Genomic DNA, 22146 nt, shown 5'->3' with positions numbered 1-22146 from the left:
TCCAGCTCTGAGCTTCAAGTGCCTGCTCCACCCCGACCCCTCCCACACATGTGTCTCCAGTCATAGTTCCATGCGCGCGCGTGCGTGCGCGCACACACACACACACACACACACACACACACAGCTGGCCAAGGAACCACCACCAGTGCTCCCTGGTGCTCCCACCACCAGAATCTGTTCAGCAACTGATTTCCCTCAAACTACCTCTCCCCAAGGTCTCCCCTGCATCAGTGAAGGGCCCCCAGCAACCTCAGGACCCTCCTGCACCAATTCCTCATTCCTCACCTCCCTCCATCACTCAGCGGGCCATCTCCAAAGTACATTCCAGTCTACCCGCCTGGCCTCTCACTCCACCCACACCTCTCGATCCAACAGGGTCCCTGTTCCCACAGGTGTCCTCCTCCAGGACATCTTCCCGAGGGTGTCAGAATGAGTCACAAATATAAATCAGATTGTGTCTCTCCTTGGCCTATGGGCCCAACAGTGCCCCTTTCTTTACAAAGACCTGTTGACTGCCTCACCCTCATCTCCTTTCTCTGACCCTCTTTCTCACTCATTCTCTCCACTCCTTGAACTCCCTAGGCTCATTCCTGCCCCAGGTCCTTTGCATGTACTCTGCTTTCTGCCTGGAATCCTCTGCTCTTTTCCTGTGCCCTGCCCCAGCCCCGCTGTCTACATGGCTGGCCGTTCTTCTTCGGGGCTCTCACCTCCTCAGAGAGGAGCTCCCTAACTTCTGTATCTAAACTAACCTCTATGCCAACTCTCATCACACCACCCTACTTCCCTGGCCTTCCCCGGTCCCAATCAGCTCAGGGAACCTGTGGTCCACAGACCCCTCCTGGAAGGCCACTGCCCTCCAGGATGAAGCACCCCTCCCTGGTGGGGCAATCACAGCCCAGAGTCATGTCCGGCTCTCACCCTCTACCCTAGCCCGCATGCTTCTCCTTGCCACTCTGTCTTTGTACATGCTGGTCCAGGTTGGGAACGCCTTTCTCTGTGCTGTCCAACTAACCATCCCTAACCAGCCAATCCACATGTGACTCCCTGCCTCTCCATCTGCTGAGCTCCCACTGGCACCCACCTCCAACCCAGGGTGGGGGTGGTGGCCAGCAGCCCCCTCCTCTGGCTTCATTCACATCAGCACTCGGTACATACTTTCACTGTGATGTCACTGTCAGGGGACATGCTTGTCTCCACCACCAGACTGAGAGGGTCTCAGAAGCCAAGAGTGGGTCTGAGTCCTCTCAAGGTCCCAGGGCCCGGGGCTGAATCGAGCATCCCAGGCCCCCAGTGTATACCATCTCATGGAAACTTACATCAACAACACGAGGTTGGATGATTATCTTGATTTTCCAGATGTGTAAATAGAGTTTAAGATACACAGCCCAGCGCACAGGCTTAGGAAAATGCGAGAGAAGAATGCAAGTGTGGCCTGTCCACCTGGCCCAGACCACCTCTCTGCTGCGGTCTCCAGCGGGGGGCAGAGGGGTGCATGGACGCGCCTCTCCCATCGCTGTGAGCGCGGGCTAGGGGACATGGGCAAATCACTCATCCTCTGAGCCTCCATTTCCTTGCCTGTAAAATGGGCAAATAACCTCTCTCCGCCACACTTCACAGAGTGGGGAGGTGAGAAGATTCAGTGCCTGGCAAACAACAGGTAATCGGTACCTCCCTGGCCCTGGCACACAGGTGTTTGGTAACTACTCACCAAATAATTAATTAAAGAACAAGGGGACAGACCAATAAATGGGTGGAGAGAACAAAAACTCCAGCGGAGGAAGCTGGCGGGGCTTTCAACAATCCCTCCCTGTCTTCTCTGTTCTCCTCCGGGCTTTTGCAGACTCCCCCACTTCTGGCCACTTTGCCACCTTGCCTGAGCTCTGGCCCAGAGGGCGTGTGGTGTCCCTCGCCTGCTGGTTATCTGCAAGCACTGTGGATGGAAAGGGAGGACATCTCCTCATATGACAGCTGCAGCCGTGGCCCTCTCGCTGGTCTCCAGTGACATGGGTCAGCACCACGTCATCCTGGCTTCCAAATGCTCTGCCAACCGCCTGCCTCACAGGCCCCGCCAGGAAGCCTGCCTCCCACGTCCCCGAGTAACAGAGGGAGAACAGACCCACTTTGGGAAACAATTAACTTTGTCTAGTAAAGCCAATGATGCAGTGATCTCATTTTCAGGTACACACCCAGGAGAAACAGGTGCCCGTGGTCTCCACCCGGAGACCCACAAACAGAAGCCTCAAACTGCAAACAACCCAAGCACCCCTTGACAAGAGAAAGGGTGAATAAGCCATGGCAGGATCACACGTTGTGCACAAATTCATTACAACCACACACAACAACATGGATGAATCACAGAAAGGATCTTGGGGGGAAGAAGCAAGTCACAGAAGAATATTGCAGATTGCCTTTTATATGAAGTTCAAAAACAGGGGGGAAAAAAGCAAAATGACTATACAGCTCTAAAGAAAAGGAAGAGGGGCGCCTGGGTGGCTCAGTCGGTTAAGCGTCTGCCTTCGGCTCAGGTCATGATCCCAGGGTCCTGGGATCGAGCCCCGCATCGGGCTCCCTGCTCAGCAGGAAGCCTGCTTCTCCCTCTCTCTCTACCCCTGTTTGTGTTCCCTCTCTCGATGTCTCTCTCTCTCTGTCAAATAAATAAATAAAATACAAAAAAAAAACAAACAAATAAAGAAAAGGAAGGAACACATGCACACAGAAGTCAGGATGGTGGGAACTGTGGAGTGGGAGGGGTCAGGGCAGGTGGGCCACAGCCTCTGTCCCCATGGCTGGTACCTCCAATGGGTGCCCACTTTAAGTGCTCCTTTAATTGTCATGTAAGTCCCATACGTGCTTCTATTCACAAACACTTCACAACAATAACATTACCGCAAAAGATACTACGATTAGAAAATTCTAAGACTCAGACTAAAGACCAACAATATTTCCAATTGTGACCCAAAGAGTGATTTTATGCCAGGCACAAAAGGACAAAGATATGATTCTCCTTATATAGGGTACCTAGAATAGGCAAATTCAGAGACAAAAAGTAGCAAAGAGGTTACCAGAGGCTGGGGGAGGGAGGATGGGGAGTCAGCATTGGATGGGCACAGGATTTCAGTTTAGGAAGATGAAAAAGTTCTGGAGATGGGGCGCCTGGTTGTCTCAGTCGGTTAAGCATCTGCCTTCAGCTCAGGTTATGACCTCAGCGTCCTGGGATCGAGCCCCATGTCAGGCTCCCTGCTCAGTGGACAGTCTGCTTCTCCCTCTGCTGCTCCCCCCGCCCCACGCCCGCTTGTGCTCTCTGACTCTTGCTCTCTCTCAAATAAATAAAGCCTTTAAAAAAAGTTCTGGAGATGGATGAAGTATACTTGTACAATGTGAATGTACCACATCTTATTGACTTAAAATCAGCTAAACTGGCCAATGTTACGTTACGTGTATCTTACCGCAATAAAAAGAAAATGATGCGTTGCAGTGTAAAAAAAAAAAAAAATGTGATCCAGCACTTCCCCCATCTAGAAATCTAACCTGCTGACAGACTCCCCTCCCCCAGGAGCATAAACATGTATGACCGGGATGCTTGCTACCCCTGACTTTGTGAGAGCAAAGGTCAGAAACAACCAAAATCTCATCAATAGGGTGGTGATTAAATAATTGAGGTTTTATCTGTCCACTCTTATGCAGATGTTAAAAAGAATTAGATAGATCTTCCTGTACTTACATGGTATGATTTCTGACTGTACTATGAAGAATTAAGAACAGGGGCGCCTGAGTGGCTCAGTCGGTTAAACGTCTGCCTTCGGCTCAGATCATAATCCTGGAGTCCCAGGATCGAGTCCCACATAGGGCTCCCTGCTCAGCGGGGAGCCTGCTTCTCCCTCTGCCTGCCACTCCCCAGCCTGTGCTCTCTCTCTTTCTCTAACAAAATAAATAAAATCTTAAAAAAAAAATAAGTTATGCTTTATCATTTTAAAGGGATACACAGACATACATGGACTATTTCTGGAAGGACAGCCAAGACAGTGGTAACTGGTTGGCTCAGGGCAGGACCTGACCATGGGAGGGAGGAAGCACACTAACATTTCACTGTTTGCCCCTTTTGTATTTTTTATGTGTTTCTTATCGTGTGCAGGTATTGCCCATTCAAGAGACATTCTGTTATAAAAAGATTCTGAGATTCTGGAGATTGTAACCGCCTTTGATCACAGAACAATGGGTGCCCTGAACAATCTGGCTCAGAGGTCATGACCCCTCTGGACAGGCCCCTCTCCCAGACATTAAAGTCCTAAAGAATGGTGGCTTTGGAAATGCTGCAGCAAAACGTGTGCACCTGGCAGGAGGGTGATGAGCAGGCCATCTCCGCCAGCACCCTGTTTGGACAGGATGTTTGAGGGGCCTGAGCAAACAGCCCAGCGTGGCAAGCTCTCTGCTCCCTGCAGCCTGGTGTGCTTGGGGGCGGGGAGAGGGTACCTGCAGGCCCTGGGAGTGCCTGGGATCCTCTTACAGGGACTGTAAAGTGGACAAACAAGAAGGGTTCCTGAGCTCTGTCTTCCTGCGCCAGGATCACACACACAATGGCGACAAACAACCTGGGCTGAGCCCACCCACGAGGGCCCACCCAACTCAGAGCCTTAGAGATGCCCTCCCCCAGAAGGGCAGTTCCCAGCCGCCATTGCTCTTTCCAGCACCTCCCATCACCTGGCTTCCTTGTGTGGCAGGGTTTACTTCCTGCCCACCCCTGCCCAAGTCCGAGGCTGCAGGGAGGCTGGGTCTCTGCCCTGGCCGAGCCACCTGTGGGGCCCCAGCTTGCACCCACTGCATCTCCACTCCAGCTCCAGAAAGAGGCCCCTGTACACATCCCCAATTTACAGATGAGCAGGCAGCAGCCCAGAGAGGAGGCACCACTTGCCCCGGACCACATGCCCAGCCAGGAGCAGCCGCAGGGGCCCATGGCAGCTGTGCACTCCAGAGTGCAGGCTCCTGAGCAGAGCACCTGAGCAAGCAAAGAAGAGGGTGAGGGAGGAGGGAGGCAGGGGGAGTTCAAGTTCCTCTGTAGCAGCTACTCCAAGGGAAGCAGGCCCCCCACTCCTCAGGCTCCTTTCCCATTCTCACCATGGGCAAAAGAGCCTCCCGATCCCTGACAAAGCCAACAAGGCAGTGGGGGGAAGATGGCCTTTGCAACACCTGGTACGGGGTGAGCTGAATATGTATTTGAAAAAAAGAATGAATTTTGATTCCTACTCGCACCACCTAAAGAAACAAATCTAAATATGATCAAATATGGAAGGTGAAACACATTAAAATGTCTAGAACATAACATAAGAAAATATCTTCATGACTCTGGGGTAGACGGAGATTTCTGTAAAAGGACACAAAATCCACTAACATGAAAGTAAAGATCAATAAATTGCATTTCATTAAAATTAGGGATTTGTGTTCCTCAGAAAAGAGCATTTGCAACGTACTCATCACATACCATCATGAAGAAAGTGGAAAGATGTCTTTATTTTTTAGAGTTGCACCATACATATAAGCGTAAAGACTGAAATGTTTCCAACACACGTACACGTGTGCATGCGCACACACATACTACATCTCAAACGAGAAAGAAGAGCAAGACCTGAACAATTATGGGACCGAGACTTCTTCCCTGAGCCCCCTCCCCTTACAGCAGGCCCAAGAGGGTCCATCCTGGCTGCCTGGTATGGGCTGGGTTCCAAGTGGAATCCTGGGATGTCAGGGTGTTGTAGCTGGTGGAGCCACAGATATAGGGACTCTACAGTGGGCTTTGTCGATGCAAAGGGGTGCGAGGCCCCAGGCACATGGAAGCAGCATGGTCGTTGGGAAGCTTTGGGGCGTGGAAGGTGAGCAGTAGGATGACGCGTGCAATAGGAGGGCCCTACCCTCTACAGCTTTCCAGGGAGCCAGTGGTGGGATGGGGTGTGTGCCTGTCATCTGCATTTTAACTGGCCATTTCTGCTTAGAATTTTCCAGTTGATGAGAAGTTGACTTCATGCAAAAAGAGAAAAGTAGTCGGCACAAAATGGGCTGCCCGGATCAAGAACAGTGCGAAAACTCTTGACAAGCTCAGTTCTGTTCAGAGGGAGTGTGCGGAACTGGCATCATTTTTAGAAGCCACCCTAGAAAGAGCCACCAGACATACAGAACCTGGAGGCAAACTCTGAAAAGCTGAACGGAACCAGCCCCATGTTCTGAGAAAATAACCTTCCCAGAACAAGGACAGGACAAAGATCCAAACGCTGGGAGGCAAGAGTGGGCGGCTCACATTCTAAGAATGAACCAGTTCCTGGAAAATCACTCCAGAATTAGAACATGGCCAACAGCTTTCTAAAACAGTGCACATGACCAAGGGCGGATGCCCATTAGGGTCCCTCACCAATGGGTGTCCTCCATCCAAAAAGAGAGTTGTCCCTTCCTCCACTCAGGCTCACCCCAGGCTACCGGCCATGTCCACCACCTGCTGCAGCTCCTGGTAACACCAGATCCCGGGGCCAGAGCCCTCCGTCCCTGGGCTCCCGGAGGAGGCCTCTCCCAGCCTCCACCCCCAGTGCAGCCTTCCGGTATCACTCAAACCTCAAACTAAATGCACGGACTTCCAGAACTTCATTAAGACACCTTGGAACGTGCTCTGTTCCTCCTCGAAAAGAACTGTGAATTGTAGCTCCTTCATGACGAGTTGAAGAAATTTGCTGCTACCTATGAGACTGTACTTCTGCTCAGAGGAGTGTCATGGATTCCAGTTCTCGGGATAATATTTTGTTTTATACATGAATCTTATCAACGACTTAATTCTACTTCCCTGGTCTTTCTGGATAGTTCAATTTAATTACCAGTCCATCATACATACGTACAGTTTAGCAAGAGAAGATGTTTAACTATAAGGCAGTTTTGGTTTCCCCAGGCCAGTTTTTTTCTATAAGAGAAATGTAAACATTTATTTTTACCTTAATAAATAGGGATTGGTTAAAGAATTACAGAAATTAAAATATCACATAAAAAATTGGGCAAGGTTTCTTTCTCCTCTTTGAGGGAAACAGGAAGCAGGGCACCAGCAAGATTTCCTGCAAAGCCTCAGGTGGCAGTGCTGACACAGAGGTCCAGCTGGGGAAAGAGGCAGTGGGTGCCCGGGGATGGGTCGCCAGATGAGGCAGAGGGGCCGTGAGTCTGTGACCTCAGGCTCCCAGCGTTCCCAAGGGCGATACCACAGGGCCAGGCTGGGGCCCTTCCAAAGCCAAATTCCCAATGACTTTACCCAGCAACTTTGCATTTCTCTTAAGTGACATGGGACTGCAGCCCCACCAGGCCGCAACCCCAACTAGACCTTTACCAGATCTCTCGCCCAACCCCCAAGTACTCCACCCTTCGTCGCTGCAGCCTGCAGAGTGACTCAATATTCAGGGGAGCAATGAGCACCATCCCGGTGGCCCAGGAGAGGTGGGCTGACACCGACACTCCACGCTAGCCAGAGAACCCAACCCAGAACGCTGCTCTCCTTCCACTGCCCGAGGAACCTCAGACAAGACCCTTGGCCCGTCTGGTCCCACATCCAGGCTTCAGGGGTCATGTGGTGACAGATAGGGAATCGTGAGCCTTTCCTTGGGCACTTACCCACCTGCTGCCCACCTGCCAAGTGGGACAAACTCGATGGGGAAGAAACAGAAACCCAGCCATCCTCTGATCAGGTTTCTACCTCTGGCCCAGGTCTCTGCCCAGCACTCCAGATTCGCAGGCCCCCGTCAAGGCTGTGTCTCTACCTGAGTGTCAGCAACTGGCTCCAACCCTCCAGAAAGAGACTGTGAGTAGCCCTCGCCCACATACTTGGGGTCACCCATCTCAGGAAGAGCATCCCCCAAACCAAGCCTGGGAGGTGTGGCATCCTGGAGAGATCCTGATCCTTCCCCAGCCACATCTTACATGGTCATCATCCACCAGTCCTGCTCCTGCCCCCATCTGCCCCAGATCTGCGTCCCACCCTGCTCTTTGCTGACAGAGGCTGACCTGGAGGGGATGTAGCATGGATCCCCAAGAAGGCACGGCCGCCTTGACCGAAGACCACAGCACTTTCAGAACCTCAGCTCTTGCCAGGCTCCCCTTCAGGCCCGAGAGTGACACCTTCCACGGCTGCCAGCCCAGGTGCCACACCGTGCCCTGCAGGTCCCCAACCCTGCTCTCACCCGTGCCTGTGGTCTCTTCGCAACACTCTCTCAGTCGCCCTTGGAATGTGCCACCTGTTCCCTGTGCTTTGACTCCACTGGGCAGGGAAGTCTGGGAGGAAAGCACACTGGGCTGGGAGTCAGGACTTTGGGGCCCATCCTCTGAGCTCACAGAGTCTTTGGCCAGCCCCTCATCCACCTCTGGGCCTCTGTGTCCTAGTTGTGTAATTAGGGGTGGGAAGGGGTAGGGAGACTAAATCGGGGCAGCAAACTGGTGCTGGGTACTCACTGCATACTTTACTGGTGCTTTAATATATTTGAATTAGTTGCCAACACTTACAAATCGGGAACTTTCATAGAAAATTCCAGATCCCTGGCTTCTTTCAGAAAACCCAAAGTTATAGGCCACGCTGGGCCTCCCCTGCCCCAGAGAAACAATCAAAGCTGGGGAGCAGCTGCCCCAGCATTCCAGGCGCCTTCCTGGTCCCACGGTCCCCACGGCCCCCGTGGGTCCCCATCGGCCAGTGGCTCTTATCCTCCAGCCACCCAACCTCCAGCATCTGGCTTTGCTTCCCCATCCTGTGTATTCCGAAGGTCTGCTCATTACAGCAGGTACACCCACCGCAGGCTGGGGGTATGGGGGAGTGCTCTCCTTTCTGGTTCCCACTGGCTCCCTGGTTCAGAGTACGTGGCCCATAAGCATGTCGGGAGTGAGTGGTGCAGACGAGAGGGTGGGGGCTACAAGTGAAACAAGACGGTTTCTCTCACTCTCCCCCCCACCAATGCCGACACCTTCTCAGGTGCTGGGAGCTCTCTGTGCCCAGGCAGGCGGCTCCCTGCAGCCAGATTCTTCAGCCTTCTCCACCCTCCCCCCGTGGATCCCAGAGAAACCCAGAATCCCAAACTCTGTGCCTGGGAGGGAGCCTGGGGCTGAGGGCACATGCAGAGCTTGGGGCCTGCTGACCCCACCCTGGGCCCTATGTGCCCCTTGTAGGTCTGTGACATGGGGCAGTGCTGGAGCCCCTGACAGCTGGCAGTGGGATCTACATACTTGTGCCAGGCAACTGGGCAAAGCCAGGGAGGTGGTCAGGGCAAAGGGCCGAGAGTCAGTGGTCGGCACATGTCTGCTTGCTTCATCGCCCTCAGTGACCTTGGACAATTCACTTAACTTCCCCCTGCCTCAGTAACCTCACCTCTAGTGACTGGGGTGTCACAAGGCGTAACATACCGGTACACGTCCAGTGACCAGCTCAGCACCTGCCCTGTAACGACCGCTCCCCCACGCAGGCCAGCCCTGTGAGGATGAAGGCGGAGACCACGTGCAGACCCAAGGAGGGTGCCCCCCCTCTCCATTTCTGGGATGTCAGCCTCCCGGTCAGGCTGTGTCACCGAAGGAAAGACCTCAGGACCAGGTGTCTGCTGACTCAGTTGGCAGGTGCTGGAACAGAAGTGGAGAGCGGGAAGGGAAGAGCCAGGGAGGACCACTGCACTGCAGATAGGGAGCCGCGAAGAGTGACAGCACCGGGGTGGGGTGCAGGAAGTGAATACCCCCCACCAAACCCCACTAGGCCTGGCCCCTCTGCTTTTTCACTAGTGGAGACAACTCCTGGCCATGAGAAAAGACACACATCTATTCACTGAAGCACAAACCAAGTCCATAGCCCTAGCCCCCAGAGTGCACTGGCCTTCTGACACAGGAAAGACAGGAACTCAGTCCCACGCAGCTGCTCTGTGCTGGCTGACTTTCCTCCTGCTACTCCTCTCGGTAACCCTGCGGTGGTAAGATCACTCTCCCATCTTACAGATGCAGACGCTGAGGCTCAGTGAGTCAACTGCCTGAAGTCATGCAGCCATAGTGGCAGGGGCAGGATTCATACCCAAGGATTCACCCTCTGAGGACCAAGCTGGCTCATCCCCAGCACCATTGGCTCCAAGCTCATTTTCCCAGTATGGAGACCCTGGAGTGGATACAGAGGGCCCCGTAGAACCCCAGCCCACAAAATGCTGACCTCGGTCTACAGAGGCCTCCCCTACGAGGCCCCAGATGCTGCAGGACAAAGGATGCAGAGGCCACACAAACTCCTGGCTGGGCTTGGAGGAGGTGGTGGCAGGCAGATGATGCTGACACTGCTCTCAGGAGAGCCCTGAGCACAGACCTCTCAGCTCCAGTTCACCGGGGCACCCAGGATGCTGGAAGGCTCAGGGTACAGGAGGCCAAAGGGCTTGGTTCAGCCTCCGGACAGCCGCATCTGCTGTCTCGGGCTCAGCGTATAAACAGGAAGCAGCCCAGAGCGCAAAGGCCGTTGCCTTCCCAACAGAGACCCCAGGCCAGGAAATCAGCCCCCAGGACTCCAGCTGTGAGTAGAGCCCTGCTAGGAGACAGACCCCAGCACCTGGTGCCCAACACCAGCCTTCTTCCAACTGAGAACACAGGTATAGAAGGGAGCCCTCAGAAAGCCCATTTTATAGACAAGAAAACTGAGGCCCAGACAATAAGGCAATTTGCCTAAGGTTACATAGCTAGCGAGGGGCAGAGCCAGCTCAAACCTGGGGAGCTCTGTACCGGGCCTACCAAAGGAGGCAAGCAGGAAATCCAGACATGCCTTAAAGCATCAACGGACCCAGGTTCACACCTGGGCTCACCACTGATTTGCTGCCGGGCCATGGGCGAGGCAAGCATTTCCCCCCTGGTGGGAAGGGACTCACTGTAAAGTCATTTGGGGCCTAAGTGAAATGAGGTCCATGGAGCACCCCGCCCAGGGCCTGGGGCTGACCAATTCTCCTCCCTTCCTCTATGTACACCCTTCAGAGCAACTCCCAGCAAGAGGAGCCTCTGAACCTGGGCTGGCCTCCTGACTGGTTGGCCACAAAATGCGGCAATAGAAAGGGTTCTACTAGTTCTGAACCGAGGCCCAAGAACGCTATGTGCTTCTCCTCTTTCACCTGGAGCCCCGTTTCCGGGTCAAGACCAAGCCAAGGCTAACCAGCTTGAGGGGGTCGGAGAGACAAGCCATCCTGGCAGAGGCCGCCCCACACCCGCCAGCCCCAGCGGAGCTGCCAGCTGACCACAGACACTCACAGGCATGAGCCCAGCTGCCATCAGCCACTCCTGGGCAGCAGAGCCTGGCTGCCCCGTGCACTTGGCAGCGACAATGAAAGTTTATTGTGTGGTGGCTTGCTGCTCATATTACCATGGCAATAGATCATTCATACCATGACTAAGGTGTGTTCCCAGCCCAAGGACTGGCACGGGTTTGGTGAGAATGCCAGAAAGACCAGGTGGCAGCCCCACGCAGCATTGGTGGGAGCATGGCCAGACTTGCTGAGGACCCCTTGGCCAAAGTGGGGGATGGGGAGAGCAAAACACACGTGTTAACTAGAACCACCCCAAGACACCATCTTCCACCTCCCAGGTTGGCCACACTGAGAACATTTTATAGCACCCTGCTTCATTTTCTCCTTAGCACCTAGCACCATCTCACACAGACTTTACGTATTCATGGGATTGACTGTGGGCTCCCCAAGCCGGCCAGAGTGGAAGCTCCATGAGGGATAGGAATTCCATCCGTTTTGATTACAGTGCTGTGTCCCCAGCACCTAGAGTAATGCAATAAATGCTTGTCAAATATATAAATGGGGAAAATGCATTCTCATGTATTACTGGTGTGAGCAAAAATCTGGCCCAGCTTTCAAAGGAGGACAAGCTGCCATCTGCCAAGGTGATAAACATGCATATCCTGCGTCTCCTAACACTGAGCCCATGGAGCTGGCATCTCCTGAAAGAAACATGTGCCCGTGATCATCAAAAGATTGGTTCAAGCAGGTGCACAGAAATATGCTTCCTAATGGTCCCAGACTTGAGACAACCCCAGCACCCCTTGACAGGAGAATGAACAACCAAACTGGGGTTCATCCATACAATGGAGCACCACTCAGTGATCAAAAGGACCAACTACAGTGCACGTAACATGGCCAACGTCAGAAACGCTGTGCTGAGCGATAGAAGCCAGACACAAAAGAGAACAGACTCTCTGGTTCCGTTTAGAAAAGCCTAAGCAGAAAACGAACGTCTGCCGCTTGAAGTCAGGGCAGTGGTGGTTCTCCAGGACAGGCACCGAGGGGGTGACCTGGCTTGTCTCATGATGTTTCATGATCCAAGCGCCTACCACATGGGTGTGTTCCATCTGTGAAAATGTATTATTGAGTTGTGTGCTTCTCATAGGTTCTATTGATTATGCTTCAATAATAAGTTCACAAAAAATATACAGAAATGCACATGTATACTGACCCAGCCTCCGCACCAGGGCACAGCATAAAAATATTCACTAGAACACTGCTTTTTAATGGCAAAAGGCTGGAAACAACCTGAACATCTGTCAGTAGGGACCAGAAAGTAAAGCCGGAACACGTGGACAGAGACACACTGACTGGTAAGGGAATTCTTCACTTAAAGACAAGGAAGAATCCCAAGATATGTTGTCAGAGAAAAAAAAGCACAGGGCAGAACAGTGTGCATAATATGCTAGTATTTGTGGATTGACCAGTGGTTCTCAAGTGTGGTCCTAGGCCCTGGAGGGTCCCTGCAGCCTTTCCAGGCATCCATGAGATCAGCATTATTTTCATAACAACACGACGTCAGTTGCCTTCTTCACGCCTTTTCTCCCACGAGTGTATGGTGGAGTCGTCCAGAGACAACATGACATTGTGATGATGTCATCACATGAATGGCTAATGCAACGTGTGCTTGTGTGTTCTGTGTTTTCTAGAATTTTCTAAAGTAAGCTCATGAAAAGATGATCAACATCATGAGTCATCAGAAAAATGCACATCAAAACCACAGTCAGATACCACTTCAAAGCCACTAGGATGGCTATACTCAAAAAGACACAACAGTAAGGGGCGCCTGGGTGGTTCAGTCTGTTAAGCATCCAACTTTGATTTTGGCTCAGGTCATGATCTCAGGGTCATGAGACCGAGCCTGGCATCAGGCTCTGTGCTGGAGCTCTAAGCGTGGAGCCTGCTTACGATTCTCTCCCTCCCTCTCCCTCTGCCCCTCCCCACCCCCTGGAAAAGAAAAGAAAAATGCAGACAGTGTTGGCGAGGATGTGGAAAAGTTGGAACCCTCGTGCACTGTTGGTGGGAATGAAAAATGGTGCGGCTGCTGTGGAAAACATTCTGGCAGCTCCTCTGATGATTAAACATACAGTCACCATATGACCCAGCAATTCTACCACTGGGTATATTACCAAGAAAAACAGAAACATCTGTCCACACAAAAGTACGTACACAAATATCAATAGCAGCAGTACTCATAATGGCTAAAAGATGGAAACACAATGTCCGTCGATGGATGAATGGATAAAAAACATAGTACATCCACACCATGGAATGTTACTCGGTCATAAAAAGGAACAAAGTAGTGACGCATGCTGCAGTACGGATGAACCTTGAATGCATTATGCTAAGTGACAGAAGACAGTCCTCGAAGACCACATATTGCATTACTCCACGTCCAGGAATGTCCAGAATATGCAAATACACGGAGACAGCAAGGAGCGTGGTGGCTGCTGGGGGCTGAGAGGGGGAGGAAAGGGGAAGTGGCTGCTACTGGGTGTGGGGTTTCTTTTGGGAGTGATGAAAATGTTCTAAAATTGAAGCCTAATGATGTCTGCACAACTCTGATAAAAACTACTGAATTATACACTTTAAAGGGGGGGCTTTATGGCACATGACTACATCTCAATAAAGCTGTTAAAGGAAGGAAGGAAGGAAGGAAGGAAGGAAGGAAGGAAGGAAGGAAGGAAGGAAGGAAGGAAGGAAGGAAGGAAGGAAGGAGATATAGTTTTAAAAATTAAAAGATACTCACCACCACAGGGCTCACCCTGGCCCCTGCCCCATTTCCTCCAAGTGCTATATGGTCTGGGACAGGCAAACCACAGGGAGGGCCCAGCTAAGGCCACTCAGACCCACTCGTGCCTCCAGGTCCCCAGTGGGAGCCATGAGCCCTACCCCTACCCTGGGAGCCTGCAGCCCCCTGCCCAGCTCTCCTGTGACCTCCAGAAACCCCCCTCCCCTCTCAGGATGCCAGTTTTTCTTCCACAAGATAGAACGACCACATAAACCACAGGACAAAACTCTATGCTCTGACAGGTACCCCCAGTACAGGACCCAACTCAGCTGCCAACCAGGGCCAGGCCGCTGATGAAACTGAGGACAGCTAGCCCAGCAGAGTGCAGAGCACCCACCCAGTCTGAAGGGCAGGGAGCCTCCTGTCAGTAACCCCAGTGGCCAGCCTCGTGGCACATGGGCCTGGTGTGCCCACAACTGCCCATTTTCCAGGAAAGCCTGAGAGCTGAAATTTATGTGAAATCTTCTAATTTCAAAATATTCACATCAAAATTCTACTGCTTACAAAGATGCTTTGCAGAAAGAAGCTAACGGGTGGACCTAGGAGAGGAGCGTGCACCCTCTTAACAGTTCAGCATGCCCAGGTGCGGGCAACACTGGGCTGTGATCTCACTCCATGCAGGCCTCGCTCCTGACACGTTTGTCCTCACTACAGCCTTGGGCACTTGCAACAGGGCCATTTCATCAACAAGGAAATGGGGGCTCAGAGGGGTGACGTCCTGGGCCCCAGATCACATGAGTGAGTGGTGGGCCTCAGACTGGGGTCTTACTGTCGATGTGGGGAGCCCAGGCCCCCAGTTTGCCTACCTATTGCTCTCAGCAAGCCCTGCAGAGCCCTAAGCAGAGTCACAGACCCCATTTCAAGGCCCCGTGGTTTGGAGTGAGGAGAGGAAGGGCTGCCAGGACCCTCCTGTAAGCTCTCCTGCCGCAGCCTCCACACGCCAGCTCCATCCCCTGCCTGTTCCAGGAGCCTGGAGCTCTAGCAGGAGGTGATTCTGTTGCATGGGACGTGACCTCTGGGGTCCAGGGTCCCAGCCTGGTGCCCTTAGGCCCCACACAAGTTTAAATCTCCCGCAGGCCAAGACTGGAACAAAAAGGTAGGGTCTCTAAGGATCCTCTGGGGAATAGGGAGAGTCTGGACAAGTCCCTCTTTCCTGTGTCCCGGGGGCCAGAGCCTGGTGATTCTGGGTGGGGGTGGGGGCACCGGGGAGGGGTGCTGGAAACCCACAGACATTGGGAAGGCCCACTGCTAGTCCCGTGTTCTCCTCCCAGCACCCAGAGGGAGTGCTGCACTGCCCAAGTAAGAGCATACCACCTCCTGCCTTATACCTTCAATGGCTCCCCACTGCTTTTGGGACAAAGATCCAAATCTTCATCTTGAGGATCAACACCATCGTGGTCCCTACCCCCTCCCCAGCCTCATACCAACCACACAGCTTCCTTTAAATCTAATTTGCTCCTTTCACCTACAGGGCCTTTGCACGTGCTGTGTCCTCTGCCTGGAGCACTGTCCCCTCTCTGCTTGCCACCTACCATCCAGTCAACAAGCCCTCATGCTCAAACATCACTTCCCCCAGGGAGCCCTCCCTGATCCCCAGGAGAAGTCAGATCCCTGAGATAGGCTTAGAGAGCACATCCACCTCCTTCCTCAGCCCTGGTCATGACTCAGAACATCACACCCATGTGACTACTGGGCTATCTCCCCCACTAAACCGTGAGCTCCCAAAGGGCAGGGATGGTGCTGGCCTTTGTTCTACACTGTACGTTCAGCATCTGTCACAGCCCATGCACACACCGGGCACTCAGAAATGACAGGGATGAAGACACGAAGAAATACGAGGGAAATCTGGATCCACTGCTCCCTGTGCATGTGTCCTCGGACGAGGGGCCTGATTCCTCTGCTGTAAACTAAGGGGGTGGCAGTGAGGATTAAAGGGGTTAATTATCACAGAGTGCTTATAACGGTGCCGGCGCAAGACGCAAGCATGACAATGTCTGCAATTCATAGAGTTATTTGAGTTTTAAAGCTTCTCTGTTAACCAGGATGTCAAAGCATCCAAAGATACTTGCCCTGCAGAATCTGGTTACACTAGGGTCCAAGGAAGGGGCCCCTTTCCTGCCACGTGGTCTGGGGCCCCACAGAGGTCTTGCTGGAGCCTTTCCCAGGAGGGAGAAACTCCAACTTCCCGAGGGCCACCCTGCCCCCGGGCAGCCCTCCCTTGGGGCCCAGAAATCCCCTGTCTCCCTCCATCATGCCAGCCCAGCGGTAGAAGGGGAAGGCATGCTCACAAAGCCCCCCGAGTGACAACAGACATTGGACCCCTTCTCCCCAGCCCAGGGAGCCGGGCATGTGGCTTCCATTAGGCCACATCTGGACATGCTCAGAGGCAGCCAGGATCCCTGGCACAGCTCCGGCTCAGACAGGACCCCCACCCAAGCCGGGCCTAGGGCAATGGCTGGAAACGTCCTTCTCCAGGCCCCAGGGCTGCCATGGCAACATGGCTAGGGGTCATTTCCGGCTCCATGGCCCGCCTCTCAGCCGGCCCCACTGGCGAGCAGGGCACAGCCACCTCCGCAGCTCCTCTGCACTGAGGGCCCCTCCGTCACTTGGGATGCCCCAGCCCTCCCCCCACAAGGTCCCCACTTCCCAAAGGATGCTCCATCGGGTCCCTGACCCCCACCTATCAGGCTTCCCACCGCCCACCCTTCCTGAACTGCGTGTACTCCGTTATGGCCACGAGTAAACCTGTGTGTGTGCACTTATCCTTGAACAACCCCTCCCCCAAGAGACCTTAGGAGCGGAGAGGCTGTGCTGGCCTTGTTCAAAGGCACAGTCCCCGGCACAGAGAGGGTGGGCCACAAACATCTGTTGAGGAAATAAATAGGTAGAATGAAGAGAGGAAGGTGACAACCAGTGGCTAACATTTTTAATTACTCAGCAAGTGCTAAGCTCCGTGCCCAGCACTGGACATGAATCAGCTCCTTTCATCCTCAAGACATCCCCACGAAGCAGGGACCTCCCTGCTCCTTACGGATGGAGGAAAGGAGGCACAAAATGGTAAGCCACTTGCCTGAGTTGTGCAGGTCGTGGAGAACTCGTGAGCTGGTGGGGGGGCGGATGGACGCGGGGTGAGGAGAGGAGGAAAGATGGATGGGGGTGGTCAGTGGCAGGCCAGTCTTGTTTATCTGGCTAAGGCAAGCTCCCCCCCAACCCCCCACCACTCCCAACCTCCCACACCTTCCTTTCCTTGCACACCAAAAAATGCAGCTGCTGGTCCATGCCCTGCTAATTATCTCTGGGCTTTGCGGGTCCTGGGCCCTCTGCCAGGACAGCCCTTGGATGGAATAGGGGACACCCCATCAGGGGCCCCTGCCCCCAAGCAGCCCTCCTCAAAGGCCACACCCCAAAATCCATTTGAGAAAACACAGGGCAGAGGAAAAAAAACAAAAAACTAGGACTCCTGAGAACAAAGTAAGTCTCCAAGATTCCAAAGGCCCAGAACCACAGAGAGGCCTCTGGAGTGAAAGGCGGGGGTGGGGGGTGGGGGCTGGGGCTATTTTGGAACCTTTGGAGGCTGCAACCCAAACACACGCTGCATGCACCATGCTCCACAGTCAGGCCTGCAAGCTCTCCCAGGCACACGTGTACTTCATTATAGCCCCCAACCCACCCCACGCATGCTCCCTGCAAGCTCAGGGCTGGGTAAGGAGGAGCCCCCTGAAGCCCACTGCCCTGGTTCCAGCCCACCAACTCCCACCATGTGACCTGGAACCACAAGCCACACCTCTCCGACCTTGATGTGCTCAGTTTTAAAGAAGGAGCCCACCTCCCCAGGTTGTGGGAAGGATCAGGTCACAGAAATGGGGCCTGGCACCTAGGAGGTGATCACTCAGCAAGGGTGAGTGAGTTCTGTGCCCCACTCACCATAATGGGGCTAGAAGGAGAGCCATCTGGGGTGGTGGGGGGTGATCTTCCCACCAGGTCAGGAGGAGCCTGCAATTTCACCCCCTCACTACACGTGCACAGGCTTTGCACACAGTCTATGCCCAACAAAGGCATAGTACTTGACAGTTGGGAAAACGGGGCCCAGGCCAGTTAAGAGACCTGCCCAAGGCCACACAGCTGTGGGCAGCAGGGTGGGTATATGGGAATGCTGCAGAAATCCCAGAGCCCCCTCATGCCCCCTCCTCCAAGAAACCTCCCCACACACCACCCAGACATCCCTCCCTCACAGCCCCCAGTCTGTGGACATGGGCCATAGTGGTCCATTTCTGCCTCCCCAGGGCCCACCAGGGCCTATTCACAGTTAATGCCTAATGAAGGTTTATAGAGAAGGTTTACATATGAGATTGAACAAGACACAGACTCTCAGCTATAGGGAGGGATCTCTAGACAACCAGACAACTGCCTAGGGTACCCTCAGAGGTGAGGCAGGGAGCTGGGGAGGGTGGTGGTGAGGGGATCAGACAAGACATAAAGATTCTGGGCAACTGGGTGGCTCAGTTGGTTAAGCGACTGCCTTCGGCTCAGGTCATGATCCTGGAGTCCCAAGATCAAGTCCCATATCGGGCTCCCTGCTCAGCAGGGAGTCTGCTTTCCCTCTGACCCTACCCCCTCTCATGTGCTCTCTCTCCCATTCTCTCTCTCAAATAAATAAAATCTTAAAAAAAAAAAAAAAGATTCAGGGAATGCTTCCTGGAGGAGGTGCTACCTAAGCTGGCTGGGAACAAATGTGTGGAAATGGGTGGAAGAGAGGGGATATGTCCGCGTAAGGTGTTCCTAGGATGGCTGGGAAGCTATGATGAAAAAGGATGGTAGGGGGCGTGGCCAGAAAGCCCCCAGTGATTCACTTATTTATTTACCCGATATTTACCGAGCACCAACTGTGTTGCCAGGCCCTACTGGAGGTCCTTAGGCATAGCAGAAGAGATGACAGATGTGGTCCCTCCACTCATGGCACTAACATTCTACTGGGGTGACAACATTAAACAAGTTAACTACATGCTATAATGTCAGGTATTGCTAGGAAAAATTAAAGCAGGGTAAGAGGAAGGTGGAGTGCTCTTTTAACTGGGTAGTCAGAGAAGGCCTCTCTGGGGAGGTGGCCTGGAAAACAGAGCCACATGGACACCTGGGAGAGCATGTTAAGAGGGGGTGGCAAGTGCAAAGGCCCTGAGGGAGAAGGTCAATAGGGACTAAGTGTTTATGTCCCACTCCCAACTTCATATGTTAAAACCCTAATGGGGGGAGGGGTCAGTTAAGCATCTATCTTCAGCTCAGGTCATGATCCCAGGGTCCTGGGATCCAGCCCCACATCGGGCTCCCTGCTCAGTGGGGAGTCTGCTTCTTCCTCTCCCTCTGCCCCTCCCACTGCCCCACTTGTGCTCGCTCGCTATCTCTCTCTCAAATAAATAAAATCTTAAAAAAAAAAAAACCCTAATAGGGATGGTATGTGGAGACAAACCTTTGGGGATGTAATTAGGCCATGAGGGTGGATCCCTCATGATGGGATTAGTGCCCTTCTAAGAAGAGATGTAAGAAAACTTGCTCCTTCTCTGTGTATCTCAGATGAGATGCACCCTCATCTCATTGTGTCATGCAAGGACGCAATGAGCAGATGGCCATCTGCAAACCAGGACACGGGCTCTCACCGGACACCAGGTCTGCTGGCACCCTGATCTTGGCCTTCCCAGCCTCCAGACCTGTGAGAAATAAATGCTTGGGGTGTAAGCCCCCCGGTCTATGGCATTTTTGTAACAGCAGCCAGAACAGACTAAGACAAGGGTGATGGAGAAGTGGTCCAGGAGGTCACGGGGCTGACTGGGGCAGAGCCTGTGGCCCTGGAGAAAGCTTTGGCTTCTACTCTGAGTAGGCAGGAGCCCGGGAGGTGCTGCACAGAGCAGGGATGAGAATGATGTGTGTTGCTGGCAGGGGTGGCAGCCCTGGTCCTGGGCTATCGCAAAGAGCCCCCACGAGAGACCACATCTCTTCTGCTGTCACCTCAGAGACCAAGAACACAGCCACGCCCAGAGGCTACTGTCAAAGGGGGATGAAAGCAAGCCACTGGAACAGGTCTGCAAAACTCCCCACTTCCTGCCAGGGCACCTGTGGACCCCCCACCTGGGCCCACCTGCACCTGAGCTGGAACCCTCCTCAGGGACCTCCAGCCCTGAGAAGGTATGCCTAAGAGGCCCTCAACCACAGCCCCACCAGGTAGCCCAGCACCTACTGCAAGAGGGACCTCAGCCCTACCAACCCACTCTGTCCCTAGGAGGGCAGCCGGAGAGAAAGTGCCATCTCAGAGCCGCCTGCCCTGTAGTGTTATGGGCTGGGCTGACTGTCCTTAGCCTGGCCCTACAGACCCAGCTTCTCCAGCCCCAGGCAACTGGGCAGAGAGCTGGGGGCCCTGATGGGGCCCTGAGGCTGCCCTTCCCTGGGCTGAGTGCCCTTGGAGGAACTAGAATAGGGTCTTACCTTCAGGGTCACCTCTGGGGACAGAATGAACAGAGTTGGGGTCTGTCTCCTCCTCTGGCCGAGAACGGGGCAGAACCGGCGGCTGCTTGGGCACTTCCTGGGTAGGTGGGACCCAGGCTGCCTCTTGGGGAGATAGGGTCAGGATGGTGTGGGTGTTGGGCTTCATCGTGCCCCCAGGAGAGCTCGGTGTGGCCTGTGATGGGGGCACACTGGTCGAGCTTGACCCCAGAACGTGCCCGGCTCCCTCCTGCCCAGCACTGTGGAGGGTGGCCTGAGCTTCTGGAATTAAGTTCTCTTCAGGCCCTGCCCTCGCCTCTGCCTTGTCCTCTTGGGCAGGGAGACCAGGCCCAGTTGGGCCTGGAGTGGGTGATCCATCCAGCCCCCTGGGGCCACCTGCTGCTGGCTGCTCCCTGGTGGCCAATTCCTCTGTCTCCTCCTGCCCTTCGCCCTGGCTCTCTTCTGTCACTCTCCTGGCTTTGGCTTGCACAGGGGCGGGGGGACCCAGGGCAGCAGCCGCCGTGGGCCTAGGGAGGGCGGCCAGCCAGGGGGTGGCCTGGATGGCGGAGGACAGCTGACTGCCGCCTCCCAGAGCAGCTGGGCCCCCAGCGCCTGCCTGGAGCTCGCCCGCTAGGGCCGCTGCAGCTTCCGCCTCAGCCACCTCCTGGTCATAGCTGTAGGGGTCTTCATAGTGTCGCTCGGGGTCACCCTCCTCCGCATCCGAGAAGTTTCCAGCAGCAGCCACAGGCACGGCTTTGGCGTCTCCACGGCAACCAGGGAGCTGGTAGCAGATGAGCTCGCCCCCAGCATCAGGACAGTGGCAGGCCCGGCAGGGCGGCAGGTGGACAGTGTGGCCGGCAGCGTACTTGCGCCCGGTGTGGACACAGCCCACCTGGCCGCACTGCGGGCAGCTGTCGGCCGCCACCACGGCCTCAATGCAGTTGGGGGGCAGCTCCGGGCACAGCATGAACTGGCAGCTGATCTTGCCGCCGCCCGGCGGGCAGGAGCACTCGGTGCTGCCGAAGTCCACGAAGTAGGACTGGCCAGCGGGCACGCGGCCACGGACAAAGCCGCCTTGCAGGCAGTCGTAGTACTGGTAGCCCTCGCACGCACAGCCCTGCTGCACGCACGTGGCGCAGCAGGCGCCCGGCTCCAGCGCCTCCTCGATGCAGTTCTCCAGCGGCGCACACTCGACGCCCGTGCAGTCCTGCCTCGGGGCGGCCGTGCCGGCGTGCGGGCCCAGGGCCAGGGCCAGGGCCAGGGCCAGCAAGGCTCCCGCAGGCTCCTGGAGCCGCGCCATGGTCCCACGGCCGGCCCAGGTGCTGCCTTGAGATGAACCGTGTCCTCTGCTGCGAGGCCCTGGGGGAACGGGAAGGAACACCTGTCAGCACCCCGCGGGGGCCCACCCACGTGGACACATGCCAGCGCACACACGCACATGGCTGGACAGCGCCCCAGCTGGCTTCCCTCCCACGTGTGCACCCCTGGAGTACAGCACACACACGTGCTCCTAGGCACGTCTGCTCAGATGCACAGACGGGGGCCTCGGCCGTCGCTCACATGCCACAGGTGTCGGCGTGCAGAGCCGCCAAC

At 54.6% G+C, this 22146-nt stretch overlaps 1 protein-coding gene across 2 annotated transcripts in view; it reads right to left on the bottom strand.

Annotated features, from left to right (window-relative positions):
* Window positions 1-21853, bottom strand: part of FBLN2 (fibulin 2) — a 57633-nt gene extending 35780 nt beyond the window's left edge. For both annotated transcript variants that reach the window (XM_028101753.1, XM_028101754.1), the window contains exon 1: window positions 20557-21853. In XM_028101753.1, coding sequence (XP_027957554.1) covers window positions 20557-21853 — 1297 coding nt within the window. The remainder of the gene's footprint in view (window positions 1-20556) is intronic.
* Between the last annotated feature and the right edge of the window lie 293 nt (window positions 21854-22146).

Source organism: Eumetopias jubatus, unplaced genomic scaffold (genome assembly GCF_037043125.1).
Source record: "Eumetopias jubatus isolate StellerSeaLion01/CBP00866 unplaced genomic scaffold, mEumJub1_p1.0 scaffold_1, whole genome shotgun sequence".
Taxonomy (NCBI): domain Eukaryota; kingdom Metazoa; phylum Chordata; class Mammalia; order Carnivora; family Otariidae; genus Eumetopias; species Eumetopias jubatus.
Note: the sequence above shows the minus strand (reverse complement) of the source record. Positions and strands in the feature narration are given on the sequence as shown.